Source organism: Lemur catta, chromosome 19 (assembly GCF_020740605.2).
Source record: "Lemur catta isolate mLemCat1 chromosome 19, mLemCat1.pri, whole genome shotgun sequence".
In the NCBI taxonomy this organism is placed as follows: Eukaryota; Metazoa; Chordata; class Mammalia; order Primates; family Lemuridae; genus Lemur; species Lemur catta.
Window position 1 is genome coordinate 18,316,009 of NC_059146.1, and position 22,119 is coordinate 18,338,127.

Genomic DNA, 22,119 nt, shown 5'->3' on the forward strand with positions numbered 1-22,119 from the left:
TCAGACCCGTCAAGCTCCCACTGCGAACGCGGCTATCATTAAGCCTCCATTTTACGGACGGGCAAACTGAGGCTCGGGGGCCGCGACTTACCCAGGCCCTCTCAAGGTGGGCAGCGGCGCGATGGAGGGCGGTCTGGGGCTGCAACAACACCGTCCACCTCGCCGCAGCCTCTGACACCAGCGCCCTGACGGGTCCAGCGCCTCGCAGCTGGCACTCCGGGCGGAGCAGCAGCGCGCCTGTCGAGGCTGCGCCGAGGCCCGACACCGGAAGTGAGCTGTCGGACTACCACTCCCAGCAGTCCCCGCGCCGCGTCCCGGTCGGCGCCGGGGGAGCGGCAGCCATTGTCCGCGGCCGAGGTGAGGCCTTAGGCCGGCTGTGGGGTTGCTGTCGCCGCCGCCGCGGGGACGAAGGGTCGACAGAGGCGGCAAAGAGAGGCGGCGCTGCGGTCGGGGCCGGCGCGGCGCCAGGGCGGGTCCTGCGCCTGCCCTTCCCGCGCCGGCTTCGCAACCCCGTTGCTCTCGGCCCGCCCGCCCGCCTCCCACCTACGGGCGCGCGGCCTCGTCGGGCCGGGTGGGATCCGGGGAGCCCTGGAGGTCGGGCCCGGCGCGCCTTTGTCCCCGAGGTCGCGCGTGGGACTCACAAGCGCACGGCTGGGCCAGACTTCGACACGGGACAAAAGCCAGACGCCCCAGGCGAAGCGACCTCGACCCCGCTGAGTCGTCTTCCAAGGGTGGGGGGACCGGTGGCTGTAAGCCAGGTAAGGTCGGCCGCTTGCTGGGACGAGCTCCTGGAGCGTCGCATCCGCGTCGGGGGTTAAGGAGGATATCTGGGGCGGGAGGCGGGAAGCAGGTGATGAGGTCGCCTCTGAGGCTGTTAATGGGAATAATAACCCCGTTTCATTCCCCAACAGGCATTTCTCATCCGTGCACATTCATTTTATGTGCTGTGAAAGACGTCAGTCGTGGCCTGGCAACAGCCCCGCGTTCCTTTAAACTTGGAGTGACCGGGGGTGGGGGTGGGGCTATCAATTTGTAAAAAAACAGTGCAAAAATACAGTTTGTCTGCTTTGAGTTTTGGAGCAGATCCCAGTGCAGAGTTTTGGAGCACATACCCAGGACTGAGAGGTCTGAAAAGGCCTTATACAAAGATCTGGAACCTGGGGAGTTAGGGGTCTGGGCCCGGACCCATCTCTGACTCCTCCACACCAGGAGGGGACAGACAAACTTGGGCCTAGTGGACCTTGTAAGTGGATTATTTTGGGAGTGGGGGCGATAAAATTTACATAACATAATGTTCATCACTGTAACAATTTTAAGTGTGCATTTCAGTGGTTTTGTTGTATATTCATAAAGTTGTGTACTTATCACTAATTCTAGAGCATTTCCCCACCCCTTCAAAGAAACCCCTGCACCCATTAAGCAGTCACACCCCATTTCCCTCTTTCCTTACCTTGAGGCAACCGCTAATATATGAGGGTTGCAGGTAGATTTGACAATGTTTTTGTGCCAAATTAACTGAGAAGTTCCATTTGTTGTGACTGCCCTCTCTTGGGAACGGCTGACAAATTTCTACCCTTTCATCCAGGATGGTGCCCTTTTTTTCAGTTTATGCAAGTTACTCTTCATTTCTCTTCAGGAATTCTGTCATATTTTTGACGTGTAAATTCTATTTTCTTTTAATGCTCCTTAGGAGTCTTTTGTTGCTTCTGTGGATGGGTTTCTTACCTTGTTCCCACTGGATCTTCTTGAGAAAGGGCCAGTTTTGTCTTTTTCCACTTTTGTCACTAGGTTGGGAATTGCAGTGTTCCTGGTCAAGCCCCCAGTCAGGTCAGTCCTGATCAATCCTTCAGGATGGCTGCCATCAACCCATGGGCCTCCTGGGGTGAGTTTAAATCCTGTTTCTTCAGGGTCTCACCTAGCTGTTAACTGCTGTAGCTGTGGGTCAGAGCTGAGGAGGGGCTGAGGACTTTTAGGGATGGGAAGGGGTCTGCTTGTCTTGGTACAGACCTAGAACTGATTGGGAGTCAGAATTGGAACTGGCTGGTGATAGAGGGGGAAAACTGTTGTCATAAAAGACAGTGTAACTTTTATATATTTCATAGTTGTCTCCTGAGAAGCATCATCAGCTCTAAAAGATTTTCTCGTGATTTGTGGGGTTTCTTAGAAGACATTCATACATACAATCAAAATGTTATCTCTGCTGCTCCCGTATTTTTTTTTTTTTACTTTCATTAATGTTTTTCACTTACATGGCATTGGTCTGTAATTTAAAAACAATCTCAGTGTGATGTCATTGCTGTGTTTTATCTTTAAGTGAGATTTCATTTACTGAAGATACCAAGGGAGTATCCTTTCACTACTTATATTTTTAAAAAATTAGATAATATTACATTTTATCAGATACCTCTTCAGCCATTTAAAGGGTTCTGGTTTTAATTGTTCTGTGGCTACATCATATCAATAAATTTACTAAGAGTGACCCACCTATATATTTCTGTATTAATCTAGCTTATGTTGGATTTTGTTTGCATGTGCTTGGGTTCTGTTTATGGAATTTTGTCATGCCTACTAGTGAGACAGTCTCTTTTTCCATTTTGTCACCTTTAATCGCTAGGTTTGGTGTCTCAGTCCTAACCTGATCCTTCTGTGCAGGTGCCCTTACGGACCAGTCTTGGGGGATGGCAGCTATTGATCCGTGGGCCTCCTGGGGTGAGTCAAGAGCCTGTGTTTCTGTCAGGGCACATTGGCTGCCATGTTGTGGCCTTTCCCTGGAGTGATGTGCCACAGCTGAGGATCAGAACTAGGGACCAGATGGGGCTTTAGGGAAGGGGATTTGTGGTCCAGATCTGTCTCTATACAGAGTTGAAACAAGGAAAGAGCAGAAAACCTCTGCTGGGGGATAAGGTGATGTTGACATCTCAAGGATAGGATGCGTGAGAATTAATGTGTGGTCATTTAGGGCTCAGGCATAGAAAGGCTGTGAAAAGACACTGCTTCTCAGAGATGGTGCCTCAGCATAGGAGTCAGTGAGGGATTCATGTGTTCTGGCACTTTCCTAACCTTCTCTGAGCCCTAATTCCTTTCTCTGTAAAATGAGGGTGTCCAAGGGGGATGGCAGGGGCTGGCCCTCCTCAGTCCCCGGGGAGGAAGGGCTTATGTTGGCAAGCATCTGGCAGGGAGAGCTGCCTCCGTGACTTCTTTTTCCTTCCCCAGCTCTGTGTTCTCAGGACCCTGCCTGGCATGTGGAGGGAAGTCGCGAGGAGGAGAGGAGGGCCACTGGGCTCCCAACAGCCCAGGTCCAGGTGAGATGGGGCCTCCACTTATTCCTGAAGGGCTGCCCTATTCCCAAAGGATGAGTGTCCTGGTTATCCCTGGCCATTCCAGTCCATGTGGTTCCTCAATTTACAATAGCTAGAATTTGTGTAAAGAAGGAATCAGCTGGAAGTTAATGCTTCCTGAGTGCAAATAAGGAGAATTCAGGCAGTTTTTCATGACTTGGAGCCTTGCTGTCTATCAGCGTCTCCACAGTGCTGAGCCCCGACTGTGCCCGAGGTTGTTGTGGTTGATGAGGGACAGCCCTCTTGGCAGTCAGCCCCCCTTCTCTTTCCTTCTCCCATCTTTATTCACATGTTCAGTGCCTCATTTAGGCTGATGCTGTGCACTGAGCTCTGGGCTTGCTGTGAGGGGAACAAGGACAGATGTGAGCTACCACTCTGAGGAACTCCCAGACCTCTTTACAGGGTTATTCACTGAGATAATGATGCCTCATATCCTGCCTGGGGCCACACATGCAGTGCAGGACATAAGAAGCCTGAGACATGTAGGGAGGTCCCGAGCCCTGCAGGAGCTTAGGCCAACTGATGCCTTGGGATATGGGATGGAGTCTGTGCAGGGGTCTTTGGAAGCACAGAGCAGCTGGGATCCTTATGCTGTGGAGTGGGAGGCTGCCTGGGAGGCCTGGGCCAAGTGGTGAAGGAAATGTGTCAGCCAGATGGGTACAGCCTGGTGAGCAGGAGTCTGACCTCCTGTAGCACACCACAGTGTGCGTTTGGGAGGCCAGGTGGCAGGCACACTGTGTGACCAGTGTTTGGATGCAGACTGACCCCAGTTAGATTTTAGGATGGAGAGGCCAGGATGAATCCAGCTGAACCCTGAATGCCTGCTGCAGAATTTGTTCTCCGTCCTGGTGGTAATAAAGAGCCTCATAAGTGTTGGGAACAGGAGGCACCAGGGTCCAGAATATGGCTGGTAAGATTCCCCTGATGGGTGAGGAGAGAAGGAGCTGTAGGAAGCAGGTTGGGATTTCAGACTTCAGTCTGACCATGGCCTGGGAGCTGGGAAGGAGAGTAAGATTACAGATGTATAAGGAAGTCAAAGAAGGGGGCTTTGTAACAGTAAGGGCACAGGGTGGCTCCCAAGAGAAATAAGACAGTGAAGTTGGTATGGGAGAGGTGTCATCTCCCTCCTCCCCTGCCCAGCATCCTCAGCAGAGGCAGAGACTTAAACTTTTTTTAATAATGGCTTTATTGAGATGATATTATTCATATACTATAAGGTTTACTTTTTAAAGTATACAGCTCTGTGGTTTTTTAGTATATTTACAGAATTGTGCAACCATCACCAGTATCTAATTCTAGAACATTTTCACCACCCCAAAAAGAAATCCTATACCCATTAGTAGTCACTTGCTATTCCCCCTACCCCCAGCCCCTGGCCACCAGCCACTAATCTACTTTCTATTGATTTGCTTATTCTGGACATTTTATATAAATGAAGTAATATAACATGTGGCCTTTTATATCTGGCTTTATTTATGTCTTTTATTTGTAAGTTAAAACAATGAATCAAGCAAATGTCAGATACTATGATATAAAAATATTTAACATAACATCTCTATGCCTTCTCCCAAATTAAAAAAAATTAATAAAACCACCCACAGTTTCAAAGCTGGTGGGTGAAGTGCATCGTAAGTATGCTGTCCCCACATGGCAGCGTTGCTGTCCCCTGGAAGCAGAAGGGCCTGAACTACGTGATGCAGGGTGGTTGTTGTCTAGCATCAGAATTGGACTGTGAGGTTTGCTGCTGTTATGAGGTACAGTCATTATTAGATCCTATAACAGAATCATCAGTAGTGAAGCTAGGCTAGGCTGAAAGACTAGCCCTGAATCAGTCTCGTGGGAACGGAAGTTAGCTGTAATAAAATGCTGTGAAGAAGCCCTATTAACCACTTTGCTACACTCTACTCTTGATTTACACAAGGGTTTCTGAGAATTATCAGAGTTAATGCTGAGAAAATAAAACAGAATTAAAATAACAACACCCTCCAATGTCTGAAGAGTTGTGATTTCTGAGAACATGCTCCTGGTGCCCCCCACACACTCTGGATTTTTCCCTGTGGGAAACTCAGACTTGAATCATGTGAGTTTTTAATTGAGATCTTCAGGAACACAAATGAGCCCCATGTCCTTTTACTGTTCCCTCCAGGTTAAATATTTATTGAAATAAAGCATTTACCTGATGAAAACATCAAATGCTGTCTTCCCTCATTATCGGAATAGTCCATTCTTGGAAGTGTGTTGGATAGTGAAGTTTTAGCTAGCAGGAACCTGGCTTCCATTTTTGAGGAATAGGGGAAAATAATAAGAATAATAGTAGTGATAATATCCCAGTTCATGTAAAACCCCCAGCTAGCATCCCAAATATGAAAATGTTCTCAAACCCTTCTGTAATGATCCACCAAGGCTTTCTGCTTTATAAACATAATGTACATAAAACACCAGTAATATTCTGCTCCCATTCTTGGTCAAAATTGAGGATGTGCACGGTCTAGTTACATTTTCCTTCCCTGCAATGAGTTTGTACTAAAATATTAATAATGAAATTCTACCAAAGAGACCATCTGAATTGCCCCAGGTTCCATGAAGGGGCCAACTGTTAAGGAACTCACTGAACAATTGAGCAAGATCCCTGGCAAAGGGGGATCTGAGACCCAGCCCAAAACCCTTAGTCTCCTCTCCTTCAGACCCTCACAGGGTTTAAACATGTGGCTGGTATGTTAGCAGATTCTGTAAAGTGCTTTAGAATGCCTAGATAAACGCTTATACGTGTGTGCAAAGTGATATGTGTGAGAATGCATATGTGCAAGAATACTTGGGTGAAACATCTTGCAAGTCATCCTAGGATATGATTGGTAAGTGCAAGTTCAGCTCATAAGGGTTACCTTTGGAACCCAGGGGCTCTCTCCTCCTCAGGCGGAGGCCCTTCTCTTTGCTGCATCTTCACCCCTCAGCAGGTAACAGTGAAGCCTGCATTTCTCCTACCGTTGGAGTACCCCTCTCATCTCCATGGCTGATGAGACTAGGTGCCTGTCTTCCATCATGTCTTCCTTCTAGCCTCTTGGTTTTTCATTTTCCTTTGGATTCTAGGCTGAAGATACTTACTGTGTCCTCTTACCATACCTGAGGTGAGGCGTCTGTGATTTGTGGGCCCCAACATGGGGGCATACTCAGCTGGGGGGTGTTTTTTCTTCCTGCTTTTTGTAGTCCACAGGCCTTCCAGTTTGATAACGTCTCGTTTTTCAATTCTGGAAGTGTTTCCTTTTATTTAGTTTTAAAATTTGACAAATTTAGTAATTATAGAAAATAAAAAATAAATGAGCAAATACCATCCCCATCACTCTGAACAGTTATTAATGTTTTCTTACATTTTGTTTTTTTTTACGTAGTCTTCAATAACATTTTTTCCCACCCTTTCTCAGGTGACTGCTCATGGATTCAGCGTGTACACAGCTAATCCATTTTCATATTCATACGTAGATTATATAAACATAACATATACAGCCTGTTTTTTTGAACATTTTTTTCTACATGTTTTTCTGTAGCTTTCTTTGTTCAACTTTGAGGTCCATCTATGTTGATAGATATAGATAGGTCAGATTCATTCCTTTTGCACTACCAGGTGGTATCCACTAGAGAAGTGCATCTCCCTACTTACCCTTTCTTTTATGGATGGGCTTATAAGTCCCTGTTCCCCCCATTGTTTTTGTTAGTCCAACCAAAGCTATGTGAACATTTCTGTAGTTTGACTTTGTGCACATGTTTAGTGTTTAGGCATATCTGTAGAAGCACAATTTTGCTTGATTTTAGGGTGTGTGTGTTTTCAGTATTACTAGTGCTGCCACGTTGCTTGACACAGGGGCATAGCCACTTATCAGTCTTCCTGCTGTGGGAGAAGGTGCCCATTTCCCTGCATCTTTGCTGACACTTGACATTATCAGGCCTTTTAATTTTTGCTTACCTCAAGACCAAAAAGGTGTATTGCATTATTTTAATTTGCATTTCCATGATTGCCACTGAGGTTGAATATCTTTTGATATCTTTATTGGCCATGTGTATTTCCTTCTCTCTGTCTCTCTCCCCCTATTCCTAGATTTCTAGAGACTATGTGGGTATTTCACATGCATTGTGGATTCTGATTCTTTGCCATATATAAATTACCTTCCTGTCTGTAGCATGTCTCCACTTGTGTCTTACCAGTCAAATGTTTTTTGGTATGTTTTTGTCAAATGTATCTGTCTTTGTTTATGGCTAGTGTTTTTTGTGTCTTTTAGAAAGTTCTGTGCTATTTATTGATTGATTGATTGACTGATTGAGATGGGGTCTTGAACCGTTACCCAGGCTGGAATGCAGTGGTATGATCATAGCTGACTGCAGCCTTGAATTCCTGGGCTCCATCAGTCCTCCCACTTCAGCCTCCCAAGTAGCTGGGAAGTCCTGTGTTATTGAAAAAATAATAATTCCCTCCTGTCCTTTTCCTTTATATTCTCTTTCTGGGGTTGTCTGTTAGATCATGGATCTCCTGAATGAATTGCTGTGTCTCTCATCTCTTTGCATTCCATGTCCTTTTCTTGGCAGGCTATAGGGGCATGGCAGTCAGATTCTTATCACCAGAGAACTCTTTCTGGGGCCTACTGAACTGATTGCTGTGTCTTTTGTTCCTTCATATTCTATGCATTCTTTCCTGTTCTCTCAGAGAGCCTGTGTTGTAGCATCCTGCCCATTTTATACTGAAATCTCCCTGGTCTGAGAATCTGAAAATAGGAATTACAGCTCATTGAAAGTTGGATGTGGCTGCTGTCTAGATTCTGTTTCCTCTTGGCCACTGAGTTCGGTCTCTCTACCTGTGAGGCAAGTGTTCCTTGTGTCCAGGAGCCTGTGTTTGCCAGGGACGGGCTGTGAGGCTATGGGAGTTCCCCTGTGCTGCATCTGAGCAGTTCTTGTTCCTAATGGGTGCCTGCCACTCCCCAGCGCTCTCTCTCCCCAAGGCTTGCTCTAGGCCTTGTGTGCCTGGGTGGGCCAGGATGAGCAGGTCAGTTCTGCTTTCAATTTGCTGGGCACAAGCTGTCAGGCTACAGACTCCATTCGCTTTCCCCCACGTGGGACTGAAGAGGTCTTAATTCACCTGGGCAGCTTGAGAACCTCCCACACTTGAGCCTGAGAAGGCTCCTGGGAGTTCTGCCCAGGTATGAGTGCAGGGCTGCCAGCAGAGTGGGGGCTGGCAAAGCTGTCCCGATTACAGGCCTTTGTCACATCTGTTTTCAGGCTTATTCTCATTCCTGCTTCCTGCGGGTCCTGTGGACAGCTCCTGGCTTGAGGGGCTGGGGTCACCTCTGCTGTGTTGAGTTGGTCAGCCTCACTTTGATCTGCATCTTGCAGGAATGTGTGGAACTCTGGGTGCTGATGGCCCATTCTTTTCATTGGCTAGGTTATTTCTTTTACTTTCTTTAAAGAAACCTTTTTTTATTTAGGAGTTTTTTAAACCTAAACGTAGAACTAGAACATTAACCCTGTGTTTTCTGTTGCCACTGTAACCGATTACCACGAACTTAATGGCTTAGAGCAACATAAATTTATTGTTCTGGAGCTCAGAACTCTAGAATGGGTCTCAGGGCTGTGTTCCTTCGGGAGGCTCCAGGGGAGAATCTGCTTCCTTTTTCTAGTTTCTTGAAGCCTTCATTCCTTAGCCCATGCCCCTTCCTCCATCTTCAAAGTCCAGCATTTCAAACTCTGCTTGCATTGCCTTATCTGACCCTCCTGCCTCCCTCTCTCACTTACAAGAACCTTGGTGATTACATCGGGCCCACCTGGATAATCCAGAATAATCTCCTCATCTCAAAATCCTTAATTTATTCACACCTTTTATCATTAAGGTCACAGTCACAGGTTCTAGGGATTAGGACATGGGCACCCTTGGAGAGGGGCGTGTTATTTAGCCCACCACAGGCACTCAGATTCACCAGCTTCAGCTCAGGCCCAGTCAGCCTTCAGCTTGCTGCCTTTCTTTTCATCTTATTCCAACACGACCTTTTTTTTTAAACTGGAGTATTTTAAAACAAATCTCAGAATGGTATCATTTCACCTTTAAATACTGTGTATATATCTAACAGATACATACCTTCTACAATACTTTTATCACACCCAGCAAAATTAATAATAATTCCTTAATATTACCTAATACCCAGTCCACGTTCTGTTTTCCCCACTTGTCCCTAAAATGTCTTTTTACAGTTGTTGTGTCATTTATATCAGGATTTAAACAAGGCCCACACATTCCGTGTGCTTTGCATGCTGAGGAGACTAGGTGTTTTGTCTTGTTAGCTTGCCTGACTTTTGCTTTTATGATGTCATTGAATGAGTTCCTCTATTACCTCATCTCCTGTAAACTGGTAGTTGAACTAGAGGCCTGAGTAGATTCATTTGGTACAGAATACTCTGTAGGTGGTGCTGGATCCTTCCTACTGTGTTGCATCAGTGGGCACACAGTGTCTGGTTGTCATATTTTCGGATGATATGGATTAGTGGGTACAGGTATTGTCAGACTGACCCCTCCATTATAAAGCTCCCTGTCTGCCTTTCATCTGTGGCTTAGCAGTCATTGACGACCATTGTCATTGTCCACTATTTCTTTAGGGGTTGCAGAACCACTCTGAATTTTCATGCCACTTGTGTCTGTTAGATGTAATTCTTCTATTCCTCTTTAAACATACGGTGGTTTCATTGGGGTCTTGGGAGAGGTGGGAAACAAATTTCTGGTTTAGTTCACCAGCTTGACAGCTGCTACGGTGTGGGTTTGGACGATGGTAAGTGTAGGTGAACACTGAAGCCATCTAAGAAGTTGCCACACCCAGGGATTTTAGGTGGTGTGAGACAGGTACAGGGCCAGAAGCATGCTGGACAGTAAGCACAGTCCCCCAGCCAGTTCCACAGGTGTGATTGCTCTGTGGAAGTGCATTGAGCTTGGGTTTTTTTGTTTTTTTTTTTTTTAGGCACTTTTCTGTCCATATGTTATATTTATTTATTTATTTTTTGTTTTTGTTTTTTTTTTTTTTTTTTTGTGGGACACTTCACGAATTTGCATGTCATCCTTGTGCAGGGGCCATGCTAATCTTCTCTGTATCGTTCCAATTTTTATTATATGTGCTGCCGAAGCAAGCACCATATGTTATATTTAAATTAAAACACTTTATATTACCACAAAATATAGAAGCAGTAGCAATCAAGGGTACTAGGTCTGGGCAGGTCTGTAAGAGGAAAACCAAGAAATTGGCATTAACCCTGAAGTGTTTCACAGAGGGAGGTTGTGGTCAGCACTTTCAAATGCTGCAGAAGGTTAAAGAAGATGAAGACAGAGATTGAACTTTGGGCTTGGCAATCACAAATCATTGGAGATCTTGGTGAGAGCTTGGTGTAAATAAGAATCATAGAATTGATGCTTATTTATTGCCCCAAAATGTTTCACTGTAGATCAGCAAGAATGATGAATATAAAGAAAAAATTTCCAATGCCAAGGAATAGGAAAATGGATAATAAAGGCAGGAAGGAACTACAGTGGGGTAAAGGCTAGAAGACAAGGAAAGGGAAGTGAGGGTGGAATGTACTGTGTAGGAAGTTGACTGTCATGAGAGGAGGGGTAGCTGGCAAGGTCGGAGGAGACATCTCTAAAGGGGGGTGCGAAGATACGAGAGATGGTTCTTGGCAGGGCATAGTCTCTGAGGAGGTGGGACACAGACAAAGTTTAGCCATGGACAAGAGGATGGACTGTCTTCCCCATGGCTACAATAAGGTTGAGCATGGTGAGGTGTCAGCAGGAGTTGACTTTTCTGGGTAAGGGAATCATAGGGGACAGAATCAGTTCTTTGTTTTAAACCAGTTATGTGAAGGTGGAGGGAAAACAGTTCAGGTGGACATGGTGAAAGTCAACAAGACCCAGCTGCGAGGGCTGGCCCAGATCAGAGGTGACATGCTCGATTTATACGCAGTGACTAGGAGGGGCAGAAAGGAGGGCCATGGGAAAGGCCACATTTGGGTAGAAGAGAAGTGATGTAGCTGTGAACAGGAGGAGTAGAGGTCCAGAGGATCCTTGGGATGGAAACACGTACTGCACATGCATCAGTCTGTGCAGACATCAGTGGGTGTTTGTCTTGGGGCTGATTCTGCACTGGTGATGGAGGGTGATCAGAAGCTGGGGTGGACCATAGTGTGTGGATAGGTTGTGGGGGCTGAGGAGTGAGCAGGGGATGTGGGGCTTGCAGCATACCTCCACGCACTCCCCACTCTGCCCCAGGAATGCCCAGATACTTGAGGCTCTAGTCGATTTCTTAAAAGGACTGTAAGGGATATGTCCATTGCAAACATCAGACTTAGGTTATTGTTCTTCTTTTCCTCTAGTTTTCCAGTGAGTTTTCTGGGTTTCACTTTTCAAAAAAACATCAGTTTGGATTATTTTTAACCCAAGTGCTTTTGACAGCAAGTGTGACTGACTCTCCTTGGCCCGGGCTGCTCTGGGACATTATGCTCACCCCTAGCTCCAGTCCTTGGACAGAGATGATCTGGGAATGGAAGCTTCTCTGCTGTGGCCAGGAAGACAGCCTGTGGATGTTCAGATCACCCTTCCAGGTCCTAGATCTGCATGTTGGACCAAAGACTCCAGCCTCAGGGTCTCTGGCCCAAAACCAGTGCTCATAGCCTCTTTCTACTCTGATCCAGGCCATATTAAATGCTATATTTCCAGAGGAGGAATCATTGCCCAGGTGGGAATCTTGTCCACACTAGAATTGGGCAAGATTCTTAGGAGAGACCTCCTCATCTTTGCTGTGGTTATTGTGGGCCCAGGTATCTGATTCTCTAAGAGTACATCCCAAATGTGGGGTCCTGGGGGTTTTCAATGAGGCCTGACCCACATTAGTCAGAATCTTGAATATTTAGGACAGTTCCTCTACATCCTGTCTCCTCTCCCCAGGATTGTCAGCCTCACTCCATCCCCAGAAACATTGGAGGGGATGGCCCCAGGCTAAAAAGGAACATGTTTGCTCTTTTAGGAACCAGTGACCTTCAAGGATGTGGCTGTGGACTTCACCCAAGAAGAGTGGGGACAGCTGGACCTTGTTCAGAGGACCTTGTACCGTGATGTGATGCTGGAAACCTATGGGCACCTGCTTTCTGTGGGTAAGGCGGCTGCTACCCAAGTAAATGAAACTGTTTCCATTGCAATGCTTTTAGCTATTCCATGTTTAAAAGCTTACTGGGGAGGTGAGGGAGGTGTCTCAGAAGGGCTGAGATGATCTTGAGCCCTGAGGTTCAGGGACGAAATTCCTAATGCTTATGAAGCACAAAGTGGGAGAGCGGGAGGAGCCATGCTTATTTTGCCCAAGTGAGAAGTCACAGGGAGGAGTAGGCAAGGGAAGCTTTCTTTGGCTGCCCCAAAGCCTCATTATACAAGTCCCATGTTTTTCCTCCATGCGTAGGGAATCAGATCACCAAGCCTGAGGTCATCTCCCTGTTGGAGCAAGGAGAAGAGCCATGGTCGGTGGAGCAAGCATATCCTCAAAGCACTTGTCCAGGTGAGGGTAGGCCCCAAGTGCGAGCAGGGAACTTCCCTCCAAGGCCTCCTTTTTGAGAAATGGGCTAAGACCATGCGGAGTTACTATCCTCAGATACATTCAGAATTCCGGCTAGAGAAGCTTTCTCCCTCTTTGTATTGACTTTCTTGCTGCTATTGATTTAGAACAAAGACGCCCTACCTTATTAATAAGGTAGCAGTTTTTGTATGCTACAATTTCTCTCCCTTGACGTCTACTCTCTTGTTGGCTCTCATATTTTCTGCTGTCCTTTTCTCTAAGGTTACTTCTCATTCACTTACCTACTTTGAAATTTTTTCTAATTTCCTCTGTTGCCAAACTTAAAGCCTGTGGCCACAGGTGCTTCTTTAAAAAAAAAAAAAATAACAAAAATAGGTTTTTTTATATAGGTAATTTATTCACATGGTTCAAAAAATTCAAAGCCACATGAAATGTGTAAGCTGAAAAATTTCATTTATACTCCCTGCTGCTATCTATATTACTCTTACCCACCAAACATAGACCCACAGAGCAACACACAGAGGCGCACACTCAGGTAATCACTTTTCTTTTACTATAAATTTTTGAGTTATTTTCTTAGTATTTGTCCTGGGGATTACAATTGACATTATAATTTATAACAATCTCACTTGGATTAATACCAATTTAATTTTGATAGTATACCAAAACTTTCCTTCTGTATAGCTCTGTCCTCTTCCTTTTATGCTGTTAATGTCACAAATTACATCTTCATACATTGTGTGTTCATCAACATAGATTTATAATTATTGCTTTATGTAGTTGTCTTTTAAAGCATAGGAAAAAAGGAGTTACAAACAAAAAATATACACTGTCTTGTTATAGTTACCTATATAGTTCCCTTTATTGGTATTTTTTAGCTACTATTTAGTGTTCTTTCATTTCAGCCTTAGGGACTCCCATTAGCATTTTCTGTAGGGCAGGTTTGGTAGCATCAAACCCTGTAAGGTTTTGTTTATCTGGGACTCTCTTGATTTCTCCTTAGTTTTTGAAGGATAATTTTGCTGGATATAGAATTCTTGGTTCAGTTTTTTTTCTTTGTGGTTTCCATGCTTTCTAATGAGAAGCTGTTAATATAATTGGGTATCCCTTGTATGTGAGGTGCTTCTTTTTTCCTGCTTTCAGGATTCTCTCTTTGGCTTTGCCTTTTGATAATTTAATTATGATGTGTATGCATGTGGCCTTATAGGCTGGAGCTTTTCAGAGTCCTTAGGACATCTCATTCCTCAGCTTTTCCTTTTCATCTTTTTGGTTAGTGTGTTGTTGAACCCACCTGTATGCCATCACCTCAGGCAGTGCTGACTTTACAAAATTGCCTGTAAGTGTTTGACAAGTACCTTCTCCCTATAGGCTTTTAACACTATGTGAGTTTACTGTCAGAGTTTTCCAGGGAAAACACAGATAAGCCTTTCCAGTGGGGTCTTCCAGGGAGCCACCAGGCAGTTCTAGTAATAACTGTGTTTTGGGGAATGAGGTTTTGAGAAAGCTCCAGTTTTGTTCAGCTCACTCTAGTACCAGAAATGGGGGCTGTTATTTTCAAAGGCTACTGCTGAGCTGGGGAGCCAGAGATGGGACTAGTTAAAATGCCACAAAGCTCACTCTGTTCTTAATGAAATTCAGTTATTTTTCTTGAATAAATGCTCCCTGGTTGGTGCAAAGCTTTGGATAATCTACAGAATTTTGAAAAAGTTGATTCTGTGAGGCAGGAGGATTGCTTGAGCCTCAGAGTTTGAGGCTACAGTGAGCTATGATCATGCCACTGCACTCCACCCTGGGCAACAGAGTGAGACCTTGTCTCAAAAAAAAAAAAAAAAAGTATTGTGACAGTTTTTGTCAGTTTTTTAGTTGCTTTTATGGAGGGGTAAAATTTTAGATGTCCTTACTTTGCCATTTTCACTGACATTCTGCTCCAACTAATCACTTTCTACAGTGATTTCTATTGTGTGCTTACAGAGTTTCTTTATGCAACTACAAGCATAAAGGAATTGTAGTTAATTATTACTTTTCCATAAGTGGAATACCATATACACTGTCTTTGCCTTGTTATTTTTAATTTGACAATATGCCGTAGCCTCTTCTGGAGTCCTGAAGTTGGACATCTCCCACCCACTCTAATGAAGGGAACTTTTGGGGAGAGTCTTACCAGTTGCCGCCTATTCAGATTGGAAACCTTGCTCTAAGAACTCAGGGATTCCATTATCTTTAATTCTTCTATCCTCAGTGCTGCCCATTCTCAGTTACCATCCTGAGCCCTGTGGTTCCAACACCTCCATCCTTGCACTTCTCCCATTTTACAAAGCATCTTTTTTTTTTTTTTTTTTTGGGACAGAGTCTCACTTTGTTGCCCGGGCTAGAGTGAGTGCCATGGCGTCAGCCTAGCTCACAGCAACCTCAAACTCCTGGGCTTAAGCGATCCTACTGCCTCAGCCTCCCGAGTAGCTGGGACTACAGGCATGCGCCACCATGCCCAGCTAATTTTTTCTATATATATTTTTAGTTGTCCAGATAATTTTTATTTCTATTTTTAGTAGAGACGGGCTCTTGCTCAGGCTGGTCTCGAACTCCTGACCTCGAGCGATCCACCCGCCTCGGCCTCCCAGAGGGCTAGGATTACAGGCGTGAGCCACCGCGCCAGGCCACAAAGCATCTTAATAGTCTCCTTGATCTCAGTAGATAGAACAGGAATCTGTTCTATTCCTTCTAGATGTTTTCCCATTTTTCTGAGGTGTATTTATGGTGCTAGCCTTCTTCAGTTCCCCTAAACTGGAGATGGAGAAGTCATCTTGACTTCCTGTTCTTTCCTCTCCAAGAAGTAATCTCTCTTCTAATTACTGAGATTTTCTTTCTCTGAAATGTCCGTGGTGTCATTCAGCTTCCACCATCACCCTAAGTCAAGCCTCTTCCCGGTAAAAATCCAGCTCCAGTTGATGAGGAAATACTTGTTATTAGCCACTTCAGATGTTATTTCTAGATTCATCTCCCTGAAATCTTCCATCATGAGGTTCCTATCAGTAAACCTATAGTGCCTTTAACAAACAAAACAACCAGATTTCAAGATCTTCCAATTTTTTCTATTATTTTTCCCATTTCCTGAGTAGCTCCTTATCGTTCATCCAACTGGCATCCTGATTGTTCTCTTTACAGGTTGGCTGCATCATGCATGCCTTTGCTAATGCTGAACTAGCAGTCTGTATCTGAACCAAGCTTGAATGTTGTTTCTTTTGTTGCAACCATTCTTAAATGCTTCTGTTAGTGCTGATCTCCTTTTCTAATTTCCTACCCACGTAGCACATACAACCCACAATCTCTAAGTGATATTTTGTGTGTATTTTTCATCACTATTTGGTATGTCCTCTCATCACATGGATTGTAACTTCCTGGAGGAAGAAACTATACTTTCTTGCCTTGTCTCTGGTGCCAGACACTCAGTAGCTGGGACTACAGGCGTGTACCACCATGCCCACCTAATTTTTTCTATTTTTAGTTGCCTGGCTAATTTTTTCTTTTTCTTTTTCTTTTTTTTTTTTTTTTGAGACAGAGTCTCACTTTGTTGCCCGGGCTAGAGTGAGTGCCGTGGCGTCAGCCTAGCTCATAGCAACCTCAAACTCCTGGGCTCAAGCAATCCTACTGCCTCAGCCTCCCAAGTAGCTGGGACTACAGGCATGCGCCACCATGCCCGACTAATTTTTTTTCTATATATATTTTTAGTTGTCCAGATAATTTTTATTTCTATTTTTAGTAGAGACGGGGTCTCGCTCAGGCTGGTCTCGAACTCCTGACCTCGAGCAATCCACCCGCCTTGGCCTCCCAGAGTGCTAGGATTACAGGCGTGAGCCACTGCACCCAGCCTGTTTTTGGATTTTATGATAAAAACCATTCTCACTGGAGTTAGGTGATAGCTCATTGTGGTTTTCATCCCTAATGATTAGAGATGTTGAGCTTTTTTCATAATACACAGGATTATCGTTTGTTACTATAAAAGGATACACAGTGACATCAGTAAAGGGAAAAGGTGCACGGAGTTAGACCCAGTGTAAACTTCCAGTAGTCCTTTCCCAGTGGAGGTACATAGGGCACATTTAATTCCTTCCGCAAGGAGTTGTGACAGCAGGTGGGAAATATTGTCTACTAGGAAACTTGTCTGAGCCTAGGAATCCAGGGTATTTACTAGGGGTTGGTCATCTAGGCACACAGTGCCTATGTGACTTGATTGCAATCACTGAAACTCCAGACCCTCCAGAAGAAAAGCAAGTGTTCACTCACTATAAATGACACTGTTTGCACAAACTATCTAGAGAAGTTGGCACAGTGTGCTTCAATACTTTGAGCATGTGAAACATTCTTATTAGAACATTCCAAGATCTCAGTTCCCAGAAGTTGTCTAAGGGCCAGTCATAAAACAGGCCATCTTGGGAATGTGCAAGTTTTAAGCCACTCAGGCCCACAGAGTTAACTTTTTCCTGCACACCGTTATTCTGGTCTTCCTCTTCATGGGAAAGTACTTTTAGGTGATTTTATTAGTTTTCAACACACGCTATGTATTCTGGTTAACTAGTGTTCACTTTTTACTATTTTCTTCTTCCTGATTATGATCTTTCTCTGGGTTCCAAGTCTGTATTAGAAAAGAAATTCATACTTGCCTTTTTGATAATATGGACAATAAATCTCACCTTTCTCACTCTATTCTAAAGCCTTTTTCTATGCTCTCACAGCTTTTTTCTGTCTATTTTAGAATGGATGCGAAATCTTGAAAGCAAAGCATTGATCCCAACACAGAGCATTTTTGAGGAAGAACAATCCCATGGCATGAAGTTGGAAAGATACATATGGAATGATCCTTGGTTCTCCAGGTTACAAGTTTTGGGATGTAAAGACCAATTAGAAATGTACCACATGAACCAGAGTACAGCTATGAGGCAAATGGTCTTCATGCAAAAGCAAGTACTGTCTCAAAGAAGCTCTGAATTCTCTGAACTTGGGGCAGAGTGTAGCCAGAACTTAAACTTTGTTCCATCTCAGGGAGTTTCTCAGATAGAACATTTCTATAAGCCTGATATACATGCTGAAAATTGGAGATGTAACTCAGCCATAATGTATGCAGATAAGATTACCTATGAAAATAATGATTATGACAAAGGCTTCTACCAATCCATTCAGCCTATTCACCCTGTAAGAGTGCAATCCGGAGATAATCTTTTCAAATGTACTGATGCTGTTAAATCTTTCAATCATATAATACATTTTGGTGATCATAAAGGAATGCATGCTGGAGAAAAACTCTATGAATATAAGGAATGCCATCAAATCTTTAACCAGAGCCCATCATTTAATGAACATCCAAGACTTCATATTGGAGAAAACCAGTATGATTACAAAGAATATGAGAATATCTTTTACTTCTCATCCTTTATGGAGCATCAAAAAATTGGTACTGTAGAGAAAACATATAAATGCAATGAGTGGGAAAAAGTCTTTGGGTATGACTCATTCCTTACTCAACATACAAGTGCTTACACTGCAGAGAAACCCTATGAATATAATGAATGTGGTACGTCTTTCATCTGGAGCTCTTACCTTATTCAACATAAGAAAACTCATACTGGAGAGAAACCCTATGAATGTGATAAATGTGGAAAAGTTTTTAGGAATCGTTCAGCCCTTACTAAACATGAACGGACTCACACTGGAATAAAACCCTATGAATGTAATAAATGTGGAAAAGCCTTCAGCTGGAATTCTCATCTTATTGTACATAAGAGAATTCATACAGGAGAAAAACCTTATGTATGTAATGAATGTGGGAAATCTTTCAACTGGAACTCCCATCTTATTGGACATCAGAGAACTCATACTGGAGAGAAACCCTTTGAATGTACTGAATGTGGGAAATCTTTCAGCTGGAGCTCCCATCTTATTGCCCATATGAGAATGCATACTGGAGAGAAGCCCTTTAAATGTGATGAATGTGAAAAGGCTTTTAGAGATTACTCAGCCCTTAGTAAACATGAACGAACTCACTCTGGAGCAAAACCATATAAATGTACTGAATGTGGAAAATCCTTTAGCTGGAGCTCCCATCTTATTGCCCATCAGAGAACTCACACAGGAGAGAAACCCTATAACTGTCAAGAATGTGGCAAAGCATTCAGAGAACGTTCAGCCCTCACTAAACATGAAATAATTCATTCTGGAATTAAACCCTACGAATGTAATAAATGTGGAAAATCTTGTAGCCAGATGGCTCACCTTGTTAGGCATCAAAGGACTCATACTGGAGAAAAACCCTATGAATGCAATAAATGTGGAAAATCCTTCAGTCAGAGCTGTCACCTTGTTGCTCATCGGAGAATTCACACTGGTGAGAAACCATATAAATGTAATCAGTGTGAAAGATCTTTTAACTGTAGCTCTCACCTTATTGCACACCGGAGAACTCATACTGGAGAGAAACCATACAGGTGTAATGAATGTGGAAAAGCATTTAATGAAAGTTCTTCCCTTATTGTACACCTGAGAAACCATACTGGAGAAAAGCCCTACAAATGTAATCATTGTGAGAAAGCTTTCTGTAAGAATTCTTCTCTTATTATTCATCAGAGAATGCATAGTGGAGAGAAACGCTTTATATGCAATGAATGTGGAAAAGCCTTTAGTGGGCACTCAGCCCTACTTCAACACCAGAGAAATCACAACGAAGAGAAACTGAATTGAATTGATGAGAGGTTTTTCTTTTATTGTACATTTGATAATACTTTGAAAAAACCCTATAAGAATAATCAAGAGGGGAAAATTTTCATTAAGAGTTCAGTGAGACTTCTGCCCTTATTATTTAATAGGAAATGTCTTAGAAGATATCCTATGAATGAAAGGAATAGGGAAAAGCTTTCAGCGGTTATGTAGCCCTAATTCAACATCAAATAATTACAGTGAAGGAAACTTTAAACTCCCCTTACGGTCCACCAGGAATACATACTTGAGGAACATGACCGTGGGGAATGAGGCATCTTTTAGCAAGAGCTCTTACCTATTCGTAGATCACCATGAATTAAGGGAAAAAACTCTTATGTCGAGAAAAGTGTTTTGACTGGAGATACACTGATTTTCATCATGCTGGAGTATTGGGTGGAAAACTTTACAATAATAACATTTTGTGCATAATTATAGATTTTGCCACTATAAGGGAAGAATCTAGGTGCCCTTTAAGGAATAGAATATGAAATACTAAATCTGAATTTAAGAAAAGAATAGTATTGAATGGTGTATTTACTGCTGATCAAGATTAACCTTAGAAAAGATTAGTAAATGAGATTACTAATGGTGGAAAAATTATTGCCTATAGGTATGAGACTGATGTGGGAGCAAAAGGTGATACTTGATAACCCAGTGTGTCAGTGTCCATTGTTTATTCACTGCATTGTTGGACAATTACTTTGTAATTTGTTTTAGGCAGTCATTATAAATTATAATTATGGACATGCATCAGTACACATTACATGAAGGAGTAAAAAACACAGAATTGTATTTACATATTTGCTATAACAGATCTAAAAAGGTATATGGATAAGGATCTGAAAGATTTATAGAGAAATTAACCCAGTTAATTTAAGATTTTTTTTACGGTTTCACAAATTCATATAGCACTCATCATGTGCTAGGCTTTGTTTTAAATGCTTTCCAAGTATTAGCTTGTTCAAACCCCTTAACTCTATGAGGTAGACACATTACTATCCCAGTTTAATAATGGGGAAACTGAAACAGAAGTGTTGAGGAATCTGATCAAGGACCTCAGTTAATGAGGAGTGGAGCTGAGATTGTTTAGCTCCAGAGTTCCATGTTTTTAACGAATATGTTATGCTTCCTCCCCAGTGATTTTTGTCCTTAATTTTTCCTTCTGTTCAGTGTTTTTGTAGTAGGGATTTGATAATAAAAAGAAAATCCTAAACAATGAGAAATTAAGTTACCTTGTCCCTCTGACCTAAAAGACTTCTGGTAACACAAGAGTTAAGATCCTTTTGGAATATGAAGAAGTCTGGATTGGACATTTAGAATCACTGCATTTTCTTGGACCTGAATTCCCTAGGATTTCACTGCCCACAACCCTGAGGATTATAGGCCATGGAGGAGGACTCAGTGGAGGTCTACGCAAGCCCCTTTATGGGTTTAAAATGCCCCTGATAAAGCAGAGGGCGAGGGTGTTTGTTCTTTTACGCAGACACAACTGCATGTTGGAGCACCATTTCTCAAGGTCTCCCTTGAATTCATTGTTTAATTTTTCCTTATTTTCCCCAGATGAAAAGATTGCTTGATAGGGCAGTGGAGAAGAGAAGGGAGATAGCCAATCCACCTAGAGTGAGGAAGTCTCTGAGTATTCACAGGAGAAAAAGGGTAAGATGGATCAGAAAACTCAGATAGCTTCTGTCCAATTCATAAATATTTCCTATATTTTCCCTGGAGTGGGGCTCTAACTAGGGGCCAAGGATCCTTCCTAGATAGGCTTCAAGAGTGTTGAATAGAAATCTGGGGTACATAAGGTTATTCCAATTCTCAAGGGGTCCATGACTCCCTGGTGGTTGAGAAATGATGGTTTACTGGTGTCGTGGGGAGGCTGTGTTCACCCTCTGACTTCTATTTGATTCCTTACCTTTCAGGGACTGATACCATTGGTGGTTGAATGTTGTAGGAGCAAATTAAGGTTATTGACAGATGTCTCATGTGGTATGTGCAAAGACCCTAGGATAGAATAGAGTTAGCAATATTATCTCTGTTAAGAGACAGCAGCAGGCCGGGCGCGGTGGCTCACGCCTGTAATCCTAGCCCTCTGGGAGGCCGAGGCGGGTGGATCGCTTGAGGTCAGGAGTTCAAGACCAGCCTGAGCGAGACCCCGTCTCTACTAAAAATAGAAATAAATTATCTGGACAACTAAAAAAATATATATAGAAAAAATTAGCTGGGCATGGTGGCACATGCCTGTAGTCCCAGCTACTCGGGAGGCTGAGGCAGTAGGATCGCTTAAGCCCAGGAGTTTGAGGTTGCTGTGAGCTAGGCTGACACCACAGCACTCACTCTAGCCCAGGCAACAAAGTGAGACTGTGTCTCAAAAAAAAAAAAAAAAAAGAGACAGCAGCATGATGTATCCGGAATCATATTGCCAATATGATATGGATATTGTATTCTAATACCAAAAG

The 22,119-nt window shown here is 43.5% G+C and overlaps 1 protein-coding gene and 1 non-coding gene across 3 annotated transcripts; one reads left to right on the forward strand and one right to left on the reverse strand.

Moving 5' to 3' along the window:
- Positions 1-315: 315 nt before the first annotated feature.
- Positions 316-21,622, forward strand: ZNF606 (zinc finger protein 606). 2 transcript variants are annotated; one of them, XM_045531923.1, is made up of 7 exons: positions 316-758; positions 1,789-1,882; positions 2,653-2,709; positions 3,214-3,302; positions 12,377-12,503; positions 12,803-12,898; positions 17,667-21,622. In XM_045531923.1, exons 2-7 carry the CDS (start codon positions 1,852-1,854, stop codon positions 19,643-19,645), a joined length of 2,379 nt encoding a protein of 792 aa, XP_045387879.1. In that variant the 5' UTR covers positions 316-758; positions 1,789-1,851; the 3' UTR covers positions 19,646-21,622. The 2 variants fall into 2 exon arrangements, with proteins under 2 accessions (XP_045387879.1, XP_045387880.1); XM_045531924.1 differs by lacking the exons at positions 316-758; positions 1,789-1,882; positions 2,653-2,709; positions 3,214-3,302 and adding an exon at positions 11,789-11,954 and having other exon boundaries at positions 17,667-20,896.
- LOC123624941 lies at positions 10,387-10,494 on the reverse strand. Its single transcript, XR_006730296.1, has one exon. It is a non-coding gene; the product is annotated as a U6 spliceosomal RNA (small nuclear RNA).
- Positions 21,623-22,119: the final 497 nt, after the last annotated feature.